The 18,942-nt window shown below is 36.6% G+C and overlaps 1 protein-coding gene across 2 annotated transcripts in view; it reads right to left on the bottom strand.

Annotated features, from left to right (window-relative positions):
• The window catches only part of RXFP1 (relaxin family peptide receptor 1), a 90,113-nt gene that overhangs the window by 45,748 nt on the left and 25,423 nt on the right, over positions 1–18,942 (bottom strand). For both annotated transcript variants that reach the window (XM_081077004.1, XM_081077005.1), the window contains exon 2: positions 9,209–9,346. In XM_081077004.1, the coding sequence (XP_080933130.1) occupies positions 9,209–9,346 (138 nt within the window). The remainder of the gene's footprint in view (positions 1–9,208; positions 9,347–18,942) is intronic.

Genomic DNA, 18,942 nt, shown 5'->3' with positions numbered 1-18,942 from the left:
TTCTATATTTTAAATCCTGTATCCTTTATATATTAAGGATGTATTGGGGCAGTGAGTAGAATGGTTTTTCATACTTTATTAATGATTTCACTGAAATTTGATTCTTTGATTTTTTTGTGTGAGACATCATAGGGTAGTGTAAAAAGTACTGTACTAAGAGAGTATTGTTAGGAGATTTGCTTTCCTGTATGTTTTGGTAATGCTGTATGAACAACACTGAGATTTATATATCTATGTGTATATATATATGTATATATATATAAAATATGTATATATATACACATATTATATATATACACATACACACATATATAAAATATATATTATACATAAATTATATATAATACATATATATTATATATTATACATATATTACACATTATATATTAAGATATATATATTTATTAACCAAGATTTTTTTAGCTAAAAACATGAATGTAATGAATGTAATGGTGCTGTGACACAGATCCAGAGAAATCTGGGTTTGCATGCGGCAGGAACTCAACAGATACTTGCTAACTGAGTGACTGAATGGAAGAATGATGAGGTGATGGCCTCAAAGACACTTAGAGAAAACCCGGTCTCTCTTACGCTACAAGAAAAATTGGGAACCTGGGGTACTTATCAAAAATACAGGTTTCTAGTCTCCTCTACTGGAGATTCTGATTTATTTGGTTGGTGTTGGGCCTGAGGATCTATATTTTCCATTAATACCTTAGGTGACTCTTAGAATGAGTGCTGGGATAACTGCATCATGAGATTCACCCCAGTCAGCCTAGAGCCCTTCTCACATTGCAGCAGACAGCTAGCTTCAGTAACAGAAAAACCCTGTCAGCCAGAAGGAGCATATTTCTTTTCTTTAGCGAGGTTGCTGATTGTCAATAATCAGGTAGTCCAAAACACTCAAATGAGACTAATGTAAGAAATCTATAATTTAGGGCACTTTGCTTATATGTCTCTTGTTACAATTACTATAATTACACATATGTATATATGTATATACATAATAATATATATGTATATATAATATATACATATATCTAATCTCCTTATGAAAGTATAGTAGGAAATAACCTTCCTAATCTATGTATTTTTTATATACTTCAGTGACTACTAAGGTATTTTTAATGTAGTTAAAATGCCGTTCTTACTAGCTGTCATGAAGTGGATAAAGTATATAAAGTACTAAAATATTATTTCATTTGCACCAAATATTAGTTACAATTTAATTTTCTGGATAAGTGGGTGAGACACACCACTGTGACTTCTGGACAATGCATCTCCCTCTCCTATGCTGTCAGATTCCCCTGTCATTGGCCTGGAGGGGGCAGGGAGACTGGGTTTCAAGGCATGAGATCTGGATGGGCATGAGAAAGGTCTAAGTTTCCGGCATGCACTTATTTGTCATGGTGCTGGATTAGGCTTGTCTCCTAGTTTCCCAGGATTCTCCTTGAGAAGAGAGTTCTGGGGTAAAATATGTTTGGGAAATGCTGCATCCTATACCCCCACTTGGAATTAATAATACATGCTAGTGTGATGAAAGGAGAACTCAGGCATTCATGAAATATCTTTAATTTTGCTTAACCCTTTTTATAAGATACCATATAAAGCAAATACTTTTGGAAAGTATTTGCTTTTGCATTTGCAGAAGAAAGAGTATATGTAGCTAGTGAGTTTCGAAGCGCACATCCAGGAGCAGCAGCCTCAGAATCACTTGGGAACTTCAAAGTAAAGCAAATTCTTGGGCCCTAGAGGCACTGAATCAGAAACTCTGTAGATGGGGCCCAGCAATCTGCATTTTAACAAGCCCTCCAGCTGATCTGATGCCTACTAAAGTTTGAAAACCACAGCTCTAGACTAATCACTTTCTAGGTGCTCTGAATTGGGTAATAAAATTGTTTGCATTGGGAAGTGAGTCATTTCAAAACTTGAACAGGTGTGATATTCACCTGCAGTGTTTGGTAAAAATGCAAATGTCTGGGCTCTGCTTCTAGATTTGCAGAAGCCACCCCCAGGTTCCCTTGATCTCTGGATTTTGAATAATCAAAAGTTGAAGGACTTGGGTCTCTGTCAGAGAAGAGGGATGATACTGGGTGTGCAATGATCTCTTTTCTTTAAAGGAAGGCCTAAATCCTACAGTTTACAAAGTATCCATGTTTATTGATGAATGAATGAATGAATAGTTGGTTAATCTATAAAGCTGGGATTTATGCAAAGCAGTGCATTCCTGATTCTAAGATATTTACTCAGTTCTCAGCACCCATTCTTGGGACACAGTGGAGCATCTTTTTTTCAGAAGGTAATGATCCCTAGAAACCCTGGGCTATTAGAATACACCTTGAGATGCAGCCTGACTTGGCAGAGGAATTCATCGAACTAGTTGGGTGGAATGTCCTTAAATAGGAATGATAATAGCAGTTTGCTGGATAGAAAGCATTTGACTCTTTTTGGGCTATTAGTACCTTTGGAGGCAACTCTTTGAAGAAATTAAGGGGTGTAACATTATCCTGGGTATATTTTAAATTAAATTGGAACCAGTAAAGAAACTGTATTTTGTGTCCTATTGAGTAGGAAGTGTCCTAACATGGAAAGTCTTTGTGGAGTTAATCCAAACACATTTACGGATTGTTGGATAAACAGATAAACATATTGAGGTAAAAAACATGGTTTCTGTTTATAGAAAAGTCAAGGGTTTAGCTACTAAGTATTTCCAATGCTACTTTGGGAATAATAGAAAACCAATCTTTTTAAACATAATGCATGGTTGTATATTAATAAACATATTTATGACCCATGTCACTTTTCCTCCTGTGTTTTTAATCTTAGAAAAGGTGAATGGCCAACTTTGATGGAACATTCTAAAATGAGAAGAGCTAAGTTCTATATCAAACTGCCTGGTATTGTCTCATTTTGACACAGTATACAAAGCTGTATTTAGAAAATGAAGGAGTATTTAGTGTTTCAGAATTTTAAATGCAGGCCCAATTAAAAATTATGGTTCCTTAAATACACTTCAAACATTTTTATAATCCTATTAAAAACTATACGTCACCATTACCACACTTATAAATAAAGACTGTTTATCTAATTCTCATAGACTAGTAAGTGCCAAGCCAGGGACAGGAAAATATTCTGGGGTATTAACAAAGTTTTTCTTCTCTTGAATTCTTTGCACTCTATGTATGCCCTTTTTCCTATAGTCGGCAGTCAAAGTTTTCTGCTTTCATTGCCTTGGGGAATGGATGACACAGAAATTGGCAGATAACAAAGAAGTCAAACAAACACTATGTGATTTTCAAAGGTCTAGGTTTAGGCATTGATAATAGATTTGGAAAAACAAAAAAGAAAACTAGGCTTTGCTGTTCCTAGGCTAGACAAGAGACATGGACCAGAGAGGGAGAGGGGAAGGGTCTTCTTCCCCGCTCCTCCTCCCTGGGCTAAATCTTGGGGAAACCAGAAAGTCCTTACCTTCGTTACATATGCAAGACCCTAGTTCCATATCAGGTCACATTCTGAGGTTCTGGGTAGACAAGAATTTTTAGTGGATACTAACCTATTATACCACCCAAAATGTATCAGGTTTCCATTTTCCCTATGGATTATGGAAATACTAACATGGAAACAGAATGACCAACATCTTCATCCTTTGCCTGTAGACAAGGTTGCCAAAGTGTAGAGCAGGTGAGAGATGTTCAAAGAAAGTCTATAGAGGGGAGGGAGGCATCAGAGTTTGGGTCTTCGTGGTGTAATGATTCAACCTGCCTCTAGCAAGGGGCTGAAGTTGGGGTTATGGAATCGTACCTGGGAGCCCTCTTTGTACAGCCATCTGTTCATAATACAGACGAAGAAATGCTAGCAAATTTTAATTTGGAAATGCAAAAAGTTCCTTTTAAATAAACAATCTCAAGGTAGTGAATTCAACTGAAAACTTTAAATCTATTGCTTTTGCTTATATTGTGTACATGAAAAATGCTCAGTGATTTGATGTCTTTCTTATGCATTTTGTACTAACTTTTTAAAACATTCAGTAAAGTGTTTTGTTACAGAGAAAGGGGTTTTCTAAGAAAACCAGGAACTTAATACCCAACTAAGAGTACTTGTTCAAGATGCCTGTGATAATACAAAAGTAACAGTTCTTTCTAAATATGATTAGTTCACATTACAGTTCAATATATGGGGAATCAATTTAATTTATTTGATGGTATTTCACTTTTTAAACTAACTCCCCTAAATTTTATTATCATTATTTCCATTTGACTTATTTCTCAATTTTAATAATTATTATTGGTGTCAATGTTTAAATAGCTTAAGAGAACAAGGGAGAGGTTTTTGAAGGTATGTTTTAGGACACATTTTAAAAGGTTTATTAAGGAAAAAGGCCTCCTATCCATTAGAAAAATAATTTTTACTTGACAATATACTATTAAGTTATAAATGATCATTCTAAAAGTGATTTTTTAGCTGTGGGGTTTTCTTTATATGTTAAGATATTGCATTTTATGTGATTGCAAATATATTTAATGCTGCTTATTCAAATAAGCCAAGGTTTCCATGTTCTAAAAAGAACCAACTTTCTGACTTAATTTAATTAGACTTTAAATATAGATGTCTTAAAATTGAGTAGCCTGGGGAACTTAAATTATCCAAAAACTATAAAGTGAAGGAAAAAATAAACCTACAGCTGGTGAAGAAAATTAAAGCAATAAGAAGCAAGAAGAAATAACTACATCTTGTAATTTTTATTACCTGGACTCTAAAGACAGTGGTACGATTCTGCCATTCTTCCTGGGAAGTTTCAGCCTCCCCATGGATGGAAACAGTAGCATGTCCACTGGTCACCTATACAGTTTTGATCAGAATTCTTGTGTGTTGTTCTTTCTTTCTTTCTTTCTTTCTTTCTTTCTTTCTTTCTTTCTTTCTTTCTTTCTTTCTTTCTTTCTTTCTTTCTTTCTTTCTTTCTCTCTCTCTCTCTCTCTCTCTCTCTCTCTCTCTCTCTCTCTCTCTCTCTCTCTCTCTCTCTCTCTCTCTTTCTCTCTTCCTTCCCTCCTTCCCTCCTTCCCTCCTTCCCTCCTTCCCTCCTTCCCTCCTTCCCTCCTTCCCTCCTTCCCTCCTTCTCTCTCTCTCTCTCTCTCTCTCTCTCTCTCTCTCTCTCTCTCTCTCTCTTTCTTTCTTTCTTTTTTTTTGTATTTTCAGATGACTACAACTAGTAAAGTGTCAGTTTTTCTTATAGAGACAAAAAAGTTTTAGATAATTGACAATAATGGGGTTTGTTAGCAAGCTAAAACACTTGCATGCCATATTAAAAACTTGATTCTAGTTTATTTCTGCTGTGGCTACCATTTTGCATGCATGCCTGATTTGCTCACTGGGGCTTAGGTCATTGGTCATGGTTCTCAGAATCTGCTGTGCATCAAAATGACACGAATAGTTTATCACTGGCAGAGTTTCTGAGTCAGTAGGTCTGGGATGGGGACTGAAAAATCTTTATTTCTCACAAATTTGTGGATGATGCTGATGGGTTTGGTCCAGAACTGCATTTGGAGATTTGCTGGTTTAGGTGAACTTCAAGAGAGCTATATGATTCTAGCAGAAGAAGACCGGGAACAGTTTAACACAGTATTTGTTACATAGACAAGTCTTCATAAGGGTGGTGGACTTGGTTTGATGGAGAAAAGGATAGAGAAAAAGACAAGTATGAAATAGAAAGGAAAATTGATAAGAGTAAAAAAAGGAATGGGGGACAGTTACAGAGTCAAAATGGACACCAGGAGACGCGGAAAATCATGAGACAGAAAGAGAGGATGGCTCACAAACCTACAGAGAGTAGGATAAAAACACTGGGAGAAAGAAAGTCAAAGAGGTGGGGAAACAAAGAAACCATTATGGATAGATTCACTGGCCAGATTTCTGTTCTGATTAAGTGTTGTTTTCACAAAAGGTAAGCCCATGCTTGTCATCAGAATTTAACTCTAACTATAAAGAAATAGGTCTATTATATTCTCTCTATTAATATTCACCAGGATTCAGTGTAATGAATATAATTAAGGGACAAATATGCAAATCTACATAATTCATCTCTATGAATGGAACTATAGTTACATCTTCAGGAGATGAGGCCCTGCAGACTTCTGCTTCACTGCCGGGTGCCATGTCTCTCCCATGAGAACAAGCCTGGCTTTGCCTGCTGGAGGACCAGATCCAAGCCACCCGGTTGCCTCACACAAGGTCCCAGATGTGACAACACAGCTGATGCACAGATTACTAAGATGCATGAGACATTCCAACATGGCTGATTTTACACAAACCTAGCCTGCGTTGTTGATCCACAGAACTGCTAGTAGTTAAATAAGAGGTTACTACCTTAAGTCACTAAGTTTGTAATATAGTTACCGCTGACTGATGCGCCAGCTAACATTTATTGAGTGCTAATTATATGTTAGACACTCCTCTAAGCATCTTAGAAACATTCTCTCACTGAATCCTCTTAACAATCCCTAGATATACGTGGGGACAGAGCCCCAGAGAGTTGTTTCCAGGATCTCGGCCTCACATAGAAAAGTGCTGGCTCAGGTAGTAAATGGCCATCAACTGTGATTGGATGGCCATCAGCTGTGGCTAGGTGGCCGTCAGCTATAACCAGTGAGCCACTGGGCACTAATATAACTGCCATGGCTACGCTAGCAGCAAAATGGGGGCTAGCAAGAAGACGGTGGCTGAGGTAGCAAGAGCAGATTGCAGTTAGCACGGTGGATTGCAGCTAGCAAGTGGGGTTGGTTGGCAGAGAGAAGTGGACGGCCGGTTGTGGATCATGTGGCTCCTGCTTCCTGTGTCTCCAACCCAGCTGCCAGCGAGACTATAGTGGTATGACTCCCCTATCTATGGCTCCGTGGGTGTTCCTTTTTGGCCTCACCATGTCCTGCGTTCTTATGTGGGGAGCGGGACCAGAGACCCTGCGTGACTCCCTGCATGACAATATATTCCTGTCATTCCCATGTCCAGTAAAGAAAACAGCCAGGATTCATGCCCAGGCCTCCCCAGGTTGATCTCTACGCTCCAATGCCGTACGGCTTCCATCTGAATTTGCTGATTGGTGAAACCTGAGAAACTTATACAACTTTAAGGACTATTACTTTACAGATTGTTAATGTTTGTTACTTGGTCTCTTTAAATTTAGCACTAAGACAAGAGTTTCCAAATCTGTTTCACTGAGAGACTAATTTTGGAAGTGAATTTGCTGCTCCTACCAGGTTCCTTTTCCTGCTTCCTGCCAACATTTCAATTGGTGGGGAGCTCACAGGTCACTCTCCCTACCTGAATTGCTCGCAGGTTGAAGGGGAAATGGTCGGCAGTGGGCAGTTTAAAAAAATAATCTTGTGTATGTAGTATTGAGTTAGTTTAAGATGATACATCTATATCTATATATATTTTATATATTTATAATATATGTTATATATATTAATATATGTATTATACATATATGTTATATATATTATATGTGTGTTATACATATATTACATAATATATATATTTAAAGAAGAGAACACACATACACACACACATATTTAAAGATGAGAACACATATGTATAGCCATTTAAATCAAAGGTAATTGTAGCTTAAGCTCACCATTTTAGATAGTGTGCTTAATCTTGACTTACTGCCACCACCTAGAGACAGTGTTCTGAAGTTTAATTTCTTCAAGGTGGTGATTTTAAAAGTCTATAATACTTGAGGGAGTGGTAACAGCAAGGCCTCTTCAGTGTATCAGTTATTTTACAGCACTTAGAATTGTGTATGTCGTTGTCTTCCAAAAATAGTACCTTATTTCCCCATGACTGAGAAATCTCATTATTTTACATTATTAACCAAAGCTCATTTTTTCCAGTGAGTCAGATCCAGCCAATTAAAGTTCTTTTATACATATGTGTTTTTGAGGCTTCAGACATTTGAACAAAATCCTAACTGAAAACCTAGTTTTCACAGATATTCTAACTGGCCAGAAGCCTTCCTTGTTGGTTTTATAGGGTCATAAATATGGTTGTTGATTAAATAGTAGGTAATCTGGACGATTGGTTTTTTCTTTTTTAGGAGATCCCAGTTTCCCTTCCTAATGTAGTAAACAAAAGATAAGAAAGAGTAATAGCACGAGTCGGGATGGGTGGCCTAGGAAGTTGACCACCCTCTCTAGGATACAGTGTGAGGCACCTCACTGGTTACACAAGTAACGAGTGACTGCATCCCACGCTGCAGCTGGAGAAGAAGAACCAGTTTCATGCACCAAGGCTAATCTCCTTGAAGGGGACCTGACATTTAGCTAATTATAATGCCATTATAATCTCATTTACATTGCAGTTACTATGACTCCCAGCATGCACTGGATGCCATGACAGTTCCGGAGGAGCCAAATAGGAAGACAGAGCAGGAAACTGAGGATCCCACCTCCTGGGAGGAAACCGAAGAGCCATGTCAATGGGATATCATCAATTTCAGCTTTCAGGAGGCATAAATACCCCTGTGGGAGGGACTTCTTGCATGCAACTCATTCTCCGAGTTTGCCAGCACTTCTCTCTCTAGTGGGTACTTTCATCTCAATAAAATTCCTGTGCTTTTTTGCATTGGCCTTGCTCTTGAATTCTTTCTCGTGTGTAGACAAGAACCTGGTCACTGCTCCGGGTTGAATCTTCTCCTGGTCATCCCCGTGAGCCAGCAGTAACACTTAAATAGCATGCCTGCACTATTCTGACTCTACATTTAATCTTCCCCAATTCCCTTAGTGTAGCTACAATTTTTGAACCCTTTTACAACATGAGGAAACTAAGACAAAGAAAGGGTAAAAAATATTCATAAGTTTACACAATCGGTTACTGTTTGTACTCAGGCTCAAACCAGGCACTTTGGCTCAGAACTTACATTCTCCATTTCTACACCATTCTGCCTCTTCAGACATTAACTGGGCAGATTTGCAGGTTAAGACACGTAGTATGTGCAGAATCACTGCTTTCCTGAAATATTGGCTGTGATACTAATACATAGAAAAGAACGGATATTTTAAGCTAATGAAATCAATGTAAGATTTCCTTAAGTGACATATATTTTGTATTGCAATGTAGGTTTCTCTTTTCCGTTTCTCTTTGTTACGAGAGGTCTTGGTGACGTCCCCTTCAGCCCTTTATCTCTGGTTCCTGCTGTGACTACAGGCGCTTTACTCACCACAGTTCTTCTCATCGGCTTGGTTCCCACAGTCGTCCACACCATTACAATGGAGAAGCTGAGGCAAGCACTTGGTGATATTCCCACAGGGGAAATAGCCAAGGGAGCAATTGACATCCTGTCCACTCCCATGAGAAACTGGGATGAGAAAGGAAAAGAAAGGTTAATATGAAAGTACTGCAAACAGTGGTTTCCCCCCCCCCCCAATATCCTCCCGGCATGTACAACCCTCACCTTGCTTACTAGCCTGCCACCAACTATTTTCGAGGAACCTCCACTGTAACAGAATGTTCTTTTCCGTATCCTCAGAAGATACCAGGATTCTCCTCTCTTTGCTTTTTCACATACCGTTTCCCTCCTGGAATGTCCTTCCCACCCCTTTTTTTCTACGAAATGCCTGCCTATACTTTACAGCTCAGTTCCCTTCTTTCCTTTCAAATTTTTTTCAGCCAATCATTCTAAAAATCACGAATTTACTTCATTAGCTCAGATTCAAGGATGGTCTGGTACTAGGAGGACGAAAAAAACATAGAGCAGGGTGTCCAAACTGCGGCCCCTCGGGCCAACTGCGACCCACAATCCACTGTTAATTGACCCGCAGCAAATTCCAAAAATATATTTAGTTTACTTAAATCAGGTGAGGCCATACGTACCAGTGAGTGGCCTGGCTGTTTGTGTATTTTACTGCATATGGTCCTTGGTGAAAAACGTTGAAAAAAGTTTAGATACTCCTGACATAGAGGATATCAGGCATGCAGATGCCATGTGCTCATTCTTACGAGTATATTGGACAGTTTCTAAGTGTGAGGCCCGGGCATACAGCATTGAGGCTAACAAAAAGAGAGTTCCTGCTCTTTTCAGATTGACTTCTTTCATTTACTAACATGCATTTAAGTTTCCTCCATATCTTTTGTGGCTTAATGGCTCATTTCTTTTTGGTCCTGAATAATATTCCATTGTCTGGATGTACCATAGTTTATCCATCCACCTACTGAAGAACAGCTTGGTTGTGTGCAAATTTTGACAATTATGAATAAAGCTGCTATAAACATCCATGTGCAGGTTTTTGCATGGACATAAATTAACTATGCCATGTTAAAACTTCAGATTTATATAATTTCAAAGGTTATTGTAGACTCCAAGTATAATTCTGTTGCTTATTAGCCTTACCATGTTTGTAAATCTTTGACACTTTCCAGAATAACTGTCAATTATAAAGAAATAAAAACAGAATAGTTTGAACAGTCAATAAAGTTATTATGTAAAAAAAGTACTTGTAGTCTATCATCAAAACATGAAAAGAATAAAAGTGTATTTCCTTTGTAAGATACAGTGAATCATTTTAATAATGGGGCAAGTGGTATTCTCACAGAGAAGCAATTTACGTCAGATTTTGACTGTACTTAGTGGTTTTAGAGCACATAATGTGATGAATGAAATAGTCGAATCTATGAAATAATGAGCTGTGTTGAAAACAGTGTTCCCACTTGTAAAATTATTTTTAAATTATTTATCAGTTTTTTTTCCAACAAATTGATCAAAACAAAGGATCTGTATTCCACAGGACATCACTGGTAGAACATCACACATTTCAGAGGCCTCAAGTGTACATATAAATAAATTGATCTGCATTGAGACTACTTTTATATATTTATTAAGATAAAAGATAATCAGAAAATTCTCTGATAAATTGTCAATCTTCAGACAATTATTGTTTGAAGATGTTTTAACTAGACATAACTGCCTGTGTTTTCATGCTGTTTTCAAAACTCTTCTCAGAGTAACTTGTTTTTCATGAATATTGTGTCCTGTCTTTAAAATTTATATTTAGAAGCAGAAATAGCTCTTCAATAATTCTGCATGAAATTAGTCCTACATTTTAATAGCATAATTCAACAGATACAATCTAAATCTTAAATAGTGATATTTTTAAATAACTTTTTAATTTTCAAATGATATCAAACTTAAATAGAAGTTGTAAATGCAGTGTAAAGAATGATTCCCTCCCACCCCGAACCACTTGAGAGTAAATTCTTGACCTAAGCTCCATCACCCCTAAAATTTTGGTGTGTATAAGAACATTCACCTAAATAATCACACTAGTACCATCAAAATCAGGAAATTAGTATTGATATCAGGAAATTAGTATTGATATCTTACTACCATTGAAGCCTTAGAACCCATTCAAGTTTCACATATTGCTCGCAAAATGTCAACAATCTAGTTCACAACCATTCCTTGCATTTAATTGTCACATTTCTTTAGTTTCCTTTGATCTGGAATAGTTTCTCAGTCTTTCCTTCTCTTCTATGACCTTTACATTTTTGAAAATTGCAGGTTATTTTGTAGAATGTTCCTGAAGTTTGGCTATCTGATGTTGCATCATAATTAGATTTAGGTCTAGTCACTTCTCCACAATTTGTCACCCTTTGTTAAAATGGCAGATAAGCCATCAAGTCTAACAGCTTCTTTGAGTTTTCACTTTTTTTCTGTGGAGCCCCACTTATACAAAATGCCCCTGCATGCTGTTTTTGTCGTGTGCTAACCTAAATATTTTAATGGTTTGAATATTTTAAAGGGGCGAGAGTAAGAGTGTATTTCAATAAGAATTATTTTAACTATCCTCTTTAGACTGATTCTTCTCATACAGTCTCTGTGGCTTGGGTCCTAATGGGGATTCACCTTTTCCAGCCTCTCTGGCTGCCACCTTCTCTGGGTTTGGATTTCTTGCAAACTGCGTATCTCTCAGATCATGCTCATGCAGAGTAACTTCGCCTTCTTCCAAACATATGTATAGCCATAGCAGTCAGGCAGCAGGAATTATAAAGAACAACTAAAAAAATTCCCCCCCCATAAGCTTTTCCAAAGGATCACTATGTGTGACACTATTAGGTTATGGGATGGAATATAAAATAATATTGTAATTGAAATTGATTTTCTTATTGTGGCAAAATGTACATAACATAAAATTTATGATTTTAATACATTGTGAGTGTACACTTTAGTGACATTACGTCCATTCATATTGTTGTGCATTTATCACTACTATCTAGCTCCAGAATTTTCCATCACCCCAAACTGTGAAAAAAAAAAAAAGGCTAAATGCCACGAAATTGGTGACAATGCCTTAACCATCTATGTGTTGTGTAGGCCGGAGGGCCTCTTCCATCCTTGTCAAGGGGAGTGCTTGTTTTCCCCCTTTCTTTCAATACTTTACAAATTTCTTGAATAACATAATCCCCTAATTATCTCTCTGGATCCAAAGCTGCCATGGTTATTACGACTTCACTTCAAAAGATGGATTCATACATTAAAGAAACAGGAGAATAGGTGTTCTCACAGAAGTACCTTACTGAGCAAGTCCTGTTTTATTGAGTTTTTATAGTTCTTCCATTTTTATAAAAAAATATATATAATTGTGGTAAGAACACTTAACATGGTATCTACGCTCAATAAATTTTTAAGTGCACAATACAGTATTGTTAACTAAAGGCACAATGTTGTACAGTAGATCTCTAAAACTTAGTCATTCTGTGTAACCGAAACTTATTTTTACCTGTTAATTAGTAACTCCCTATGAACCCCTGACTCCAGCCCCTGGCCACCACCATTCTACTCTGTGCTTTTATGAGTTTGTCTACAATATTTTAAACGCCTCTTGTAAGTAGAATCAGGAGGTACTGTCCTTCTGTGATTGGCTTACTTCATTTAGCATAACGTCCTCAAGGTTCATCCATGTTCTCACATAGGGCAGAATTTCTTTCACAAAAGGTATTGTTATTTGAATGTGAGGAATCGCAGGCTGCATTGGCTATGATCCTGTAATATATGGTGATGGAAAGAGAACTGACTCTGGGTGGTGAACACACATGTGAGATATAGATGATGTATTACAGAATTGTGCACCTGAAATCTATGTAACTTTACTAACAATTGTCACCCCAATAAACTTTAATTTTAAAAAAAAGTAATCCAGAAAAATTGGGTTCTGAATACATAAAAATGTTTTAGGCTTAACCAATTTGTTTCACTTGTATATTCTTTCTTTTTAAATATGACAAAGACAATATTTTAAAAAATATTTCCAAGTAAGTCTAAAGGCACTTGCAAAAGTATAAAATAATATTTTACATGATAATAAAAAAAGAGTGGTTGAAATGCCACCTTTGAATAGTTGAATAGTTTTGTATTTGAATTGGTATCCATATGGGCCTATAAAGGCTGCAAGTTGGATACACCAATAAAAAATTGGTAAGAACAGACCCCAGTTTACTCAGAGCATTGGATCTTGGTCATTTAGTAACTGCATTTGATAACTAAAGTTGGAACAGAGTGTGCAGTGAAGAGAATGTGCCATTGTTCACTGACCAGTCAGTGTACAGGATGTAGCTAAGCCCATGAAGTTTCTGTTTTGTTCTCTGCATATGTCCTTAGTATGTCTCCAGTGTTGTCAGTGCAGGCAGAGTCAGAAAAAAATCAGGAGATATTCAAAATTTATTACACATTACAGTATTTATAAGGATCGTGGCCCTGTCAGGTGGAAGGAATAAGAAAAGAATAAAACTTTAATGTGATAGTGAAGACATTTGTGAAGGAAGTTGGCTGCTATTTATTTGGGGCACAGAACTCTGCCTACTTGAATTAGATCATAAATGAAAGAAGTTACAGATAAAAGAGGTATGATTTCACAGGAAATACTGTAAAAGACTTTGAAATGGGCAAACAAGATAAGGCTTACTGGGCTAGATTATTTCTACCTTACATTGTTTTTGAATTTAAAACCACGAAAGTTGTAGAAAATGTATAGTAATGCAAATGATTTTGTCTATAGAAATGTAGATTGTGTCTGACAGAAACAGACTGTGAGATACATTGATGATTAGATCTTGGTCGTTTTTGCATGTATTATGCAAATTTATTTCAGCATTCCTATTGATCTGTGTGTTTGTGTGTGTGTGTGTGTAGGCGCCCGCACGCGCGTGTCTTGTATTCTCCTTTGACTTGGTTGTAGCATGTTACTGGTTTTCTCACTAGTAAATGAGTTAAATAAAGTCTTTGAGACATTTTATTTTTATATGTGCATGAGAATTATAATTGTATCCCCTCCTCCCACCATTCCTCTTCCTCCTTTTTCTTCTACTTTTTAAAATATTGTTTAACAGGTGTGGGAACCCACTTGGAACCCCAAAGTTGGTATGAAGGTTATTTTAAGCTAAAGACATTTGAGAATCAACAGATGCAGAAGGAAGTCTTCTGGGATCTTCCCTTATCTGACTAAAAGCAGAAACTTCTGGGAAATGAGGCTGCCATAAATTCCCTTTTTGGGAAGGTTCTACTCCCAGGAAAGAGACCAAGAGTAAACCTACCATAAATTTCCTCTGTGGGGGAATTTCATGGCCATGAAGAAGAAGGAAAGATTCTACTTACATCTACATAAACAAAAGGTTATCACAAATTTTCTTATCTTACCTTTCCTCTCTTAAAAACCCATTTGTCTTTCCTAGAAACCAATTTGTTTTTTTGCCCTAGAAGCCTTTTTTTCCCTTTCTCCTTTTCCCTAAGTCAGTCATATAAGTCCCTAACGTTAACCATTTAGTAGGTTCAATTCCCATTTAGCTCCTGTTGTGATGCACACAAATACACTTTTTCTCTTGTTAATCTGCCTTTTGTCATTTTAACTTGCAGGCCCCAGGCACTGAACCTAAGAGAGCAGAGGAAAAGTTTCCCTTCCCCTACACAGATCTAACTCAAACTTCAGGAATGTAGATTTTCAGACTAACTACCACTGAAGGGTGTGCACGTGGAGTTTCTTCCTTACTGTTAGAGCTTCAGGTGGAGTTATCCTGGACGTAAGAAACTCCACATACTGTGTCCTAGTGAAAAACTGTTGGCCCCAAAATAACCTCAGCTTGTTTGAGACGAAACCTCTGTTCATCCGGTATGGTAAAATTGTCCCTTTAATGGCTGTGGATATTTTCAACGGTGATAAATTTTAGAATTAAACATAGAGATAATGAAATTAATAAAATGTATAGTATTGGTAATGTATTTTAATATAGGAATAATCTGTGCTTATTGGGAATATAAAGTGTTTTTAAGTGTTTAAATGTTAGAATTAGGCAATTAACTTACTAATTTTAATTTAAATAAACATAATTGAATTTAAAATTGATTTTATGTTATCAGAAAATTTGACTCAGTCAGTAAATAGTATTGAAATATTTAAGAGACTTTATCATTTACTATACTTAAGATCTGTTTTATTGGATTTACTAGCGTTTTTAAGCAAACATTTAAATATTTAAAATAAAATCAATCATTACATATAAAATGCTATTTAAAATAGTTCAACCTATTTAACTTAGTCTTGAATGGAACTAATTGTTAAAAGGAGTTCAGTTTATTCATCTTCAGTTTAATGTTCAGTTAAATAAAGTACAAAGCGAAGGTGGTTTATTTTTTAAGATTCATAAATAGAACAATAAGGTTTGTAAAGTGAAGTCAGAGACTTAAGGAAACTAGGTTTTTTAAATTTGTTGGTAAAATAAACTTGCAATCATTTAAAACCCAAGCATAGTAGACATTGCTGGTTTGATGATTCCATAGTAATTCCCAAACTCTTCTCTCTTGCTGCCCTTCAATTATAGAGACTGGAAGAGCAAAATATATTCCTTGCTAGTTCCTTTGCTTCTGGGTGGCTAAGAGGCACAGTTCTGGCAAAGAGACAAGGGAAGCCGACAGCTGAGGATGTCCTGGAAGTGTTAGCTTTCCTGATACAAGAGACAGATGGCGCTGCGTGCATCAATGTTTGTCTGATCCTGAACACATAAATTTTGTTGAGGCTAATGTTACTACAGTTGTAACATTACACTCATAACAACTAGTTTAACATTTTTGTGTTCCTCAGCTTGACCTCATTATTCTTGTTGATTTCTATAATAAAAGTATTTAATAAGTGGATTAAGAAGTTTTAAAACTTAATTAAAAAAAAAAAGAAATTTTAAAACCACTGATCGTTGGGTTTGCTTCTTCAATTACACGCTTATATGCCTATGGTTTTTCTGCACTCCCAAAACTCATTTTTGTATACATTACTTACAGCAGCCTGTTGTCGAATTCATATAAATCCAAGATTTCTCAAACTTTAAAAATCTACGCCCTGTTGTAATGATCAAACATATTTCATATACCTTTCCTGGGATTCTGATATTTCTCATAGAGGTAAATATATACTTTGCTTCACAGTATAGGAGCTTGGTGCAAAAGTGATTGCGGTTTTTGCAAATATTTTTAACCTTTTAAACTGCAATTACTTTTGCACCAACCTAATATATATTTAGGGGCTCCCCACCAACCAAGATAATTTGGTCCAGCACTATTTTTTGTAGCTATTAAGAAAGGACTATTTTTCCAAATATAAACTTATATTAAAATATTGGCAATGGTATGTTAAACCATCCATACCTTACTCTATCCATTTCTCTATTCTGGTAGGCTACCCTTCACTGAGAATCTCTGTTTAGATGGCTGTATGTAGTTTGACTATAAATTAGGAAGGTTCAATGATTTTTGGATGTGAAGCGTAATGGAGACAGCAATACTTTTAACTTAATCTCTGTGTGTGTGTTCCGTGTGTGTGTGTGTGTGTTCCGTGTGTGTGTGTGTGTGTGTGTGTGTTTGCAAACACAAAATCAAGCATTAAAGCACAAAGGTTGAGGATAGGAGGAAGAAAATGGTTTCATCTGAATCACTTTTTGCTTATTTTTTAAGTTAAATTTATTTAATCCTAAGATGGTAGCAAGCTCTTTTCAGATAAGGAGTGGATAGATGAGATAGAAAAGTTTAAGAAAATGAGATTTAGTGCAAATGTTGCTAGGCTTATTTCACAGGGAAAATATGTAGCTTAGAAGTAGACGTATTTCTAAATAAGTTTTTGAAGGCTTTCTGACCACAATAAATGATATATTAAATATATATGACTACGTTTATACACTGAGAATTTATAAGGCACTGAGACAAGGAAATTAAGAATTTCAAAAGAGATTTGGGCGCAAAATAGACTCAGACCTGAATGAAAACACTTAGCAGAGCTCTAGTGATACAGCGGACAGTTGAGGACTGTGACAACGTGACAGTGACGACGTATGTGGCTCTGCAAGTGTTGCCAGAAAAGGGTTCTTGGTTTTCATCACAGGAAAGCATTCAAGGATGCACTGAGTAAGTCAAGCAAAAGATAGATGTATTAAAAGGACAGTACACTCTAAAGATGGTGAAAGCAGTCAGGCCTGCAGAGGAGCAGCTGCCCAGAGGAACAATGAGACTTGGGAATTTCACTAAAAATGAAGGCATAAAATAGTCAAGACTTAGGGGTGGGGTTCCTAGGTGTGTCCTCACTGACCACTCCTTCCCGTTGGAGGATGGATTTTTGTTCTTATATGGCTCTTTCGGAATTGTCAAGGCAACACAGGGGGTGGAGCTTTTCCCCGACCACAACGTTAATAATATTATCATCCATTACAATTAGCTAAAGTTCACCTTGAGGGGCAAAATGGCGTCCTGGATCTGTTCTCAGCCACTGAAATCTAGTTCTGGCCAGTCTGGTAGCTGCACTTTTTCTTGAGGATGATCTCATCTCTTCCCCCTTTTGTCTCCCTTTACCTCCTCTTTCCCTTCCTCCCCTTCTCTCCCCATAGTCCTATTCTTTCTGCTTATGGTAATTATACTTATACCATTAGCATGGTGTAAGTTAATGCTTAATGTTGACATAAATGCATCTCGCTTTTAGTGGTACTTGAAATTAAATTTTTGTGATGACAGTTTTTGAATGGAATATTCTCATCTCATACAATCCTTACTCATAATTTAAGAAATGTATCACTTAACTTTCTAAAAACTCACCTTAATTAAAAAATTACTCCAATGCATGAGAACTCAAATAACTATTCAAGTCATGCTTAAGGCAACTTGGAAAAAATGCTTAAGAGTTTTAATAGCAGCATCAGAAACAGTTTTGATGAAGCTCTTAAATCTCTTCCTTCTCCTAGAAATCCTTCGAGATTAGTGGATGGAGAAACAGAGGAACAGTCACGAATGCTGATTGCCAAGTCAGACACAAGTATTGAGTGAATATCAGTGACTTCCTTTTTTTCTGCCAGAGAATGAGTTACTTTCATCCCTCGAAGACTAAAACAATGTGTATGTGGTGTGCATGAGTTTTAGGGGTTTGTGTGAACTGTAGTGCACAGAGAAGGAAAAAATGGTCTAGACTTTGTGCAGCTATTGTAACTTTTTCTTTGGCTTAATTGGATTCCAATGTTATTCGAGGGCCAAAGCCAGAGAGCAAGTACAGTGAAACATTTTTATAATGTGGTTTTGAGGAAATTGTACCAGTTTCCATACAGTAAGGTGATTATGCTGTGGCTGGCTATCATTTTTTTTTTGGGGGGGGGGAGACGTGATTTGACCTGGGTTACATCCAAATCTTGAATCCTTCTCTGAGAACTAAAACCTTAAGTGTTTCAATAAACATTTCTTAGAAGCTAAGTACCTAGTGATTTATCATTAATGGAATAAAACTTAGCTTTTACTTGTTGACAGATCTTGACAGAAATGCATAAGCACTTACAATTGTGTCTAGGGAACTCATGAAAATCAACTCAGTGAAATTATAAACCTATTCTGTAACAACATTAAATGTTAAAATGGAAAATTTTAACATTGCTGCTCTGAAATCA

Source organism: Rhinolophus hipposideros, assembly GCF_964194185.1.
Source record: "Rhinolophus hipposideros genome assembly, chromosome: 16".
In the NCBI taxonomy this organism is placed as follows: Eukaryota; Metazoa; Chordata; class Mammalia; order Chiroptera; family Rhinolophidae; genus Rhinolophus; species Rhinolophus hipposideros.
The sequence above is the reverse complement of the archived record's forward strand: the minus strand, read 5'-3'. Positions and strand labels throughout refer to the sequence as shown.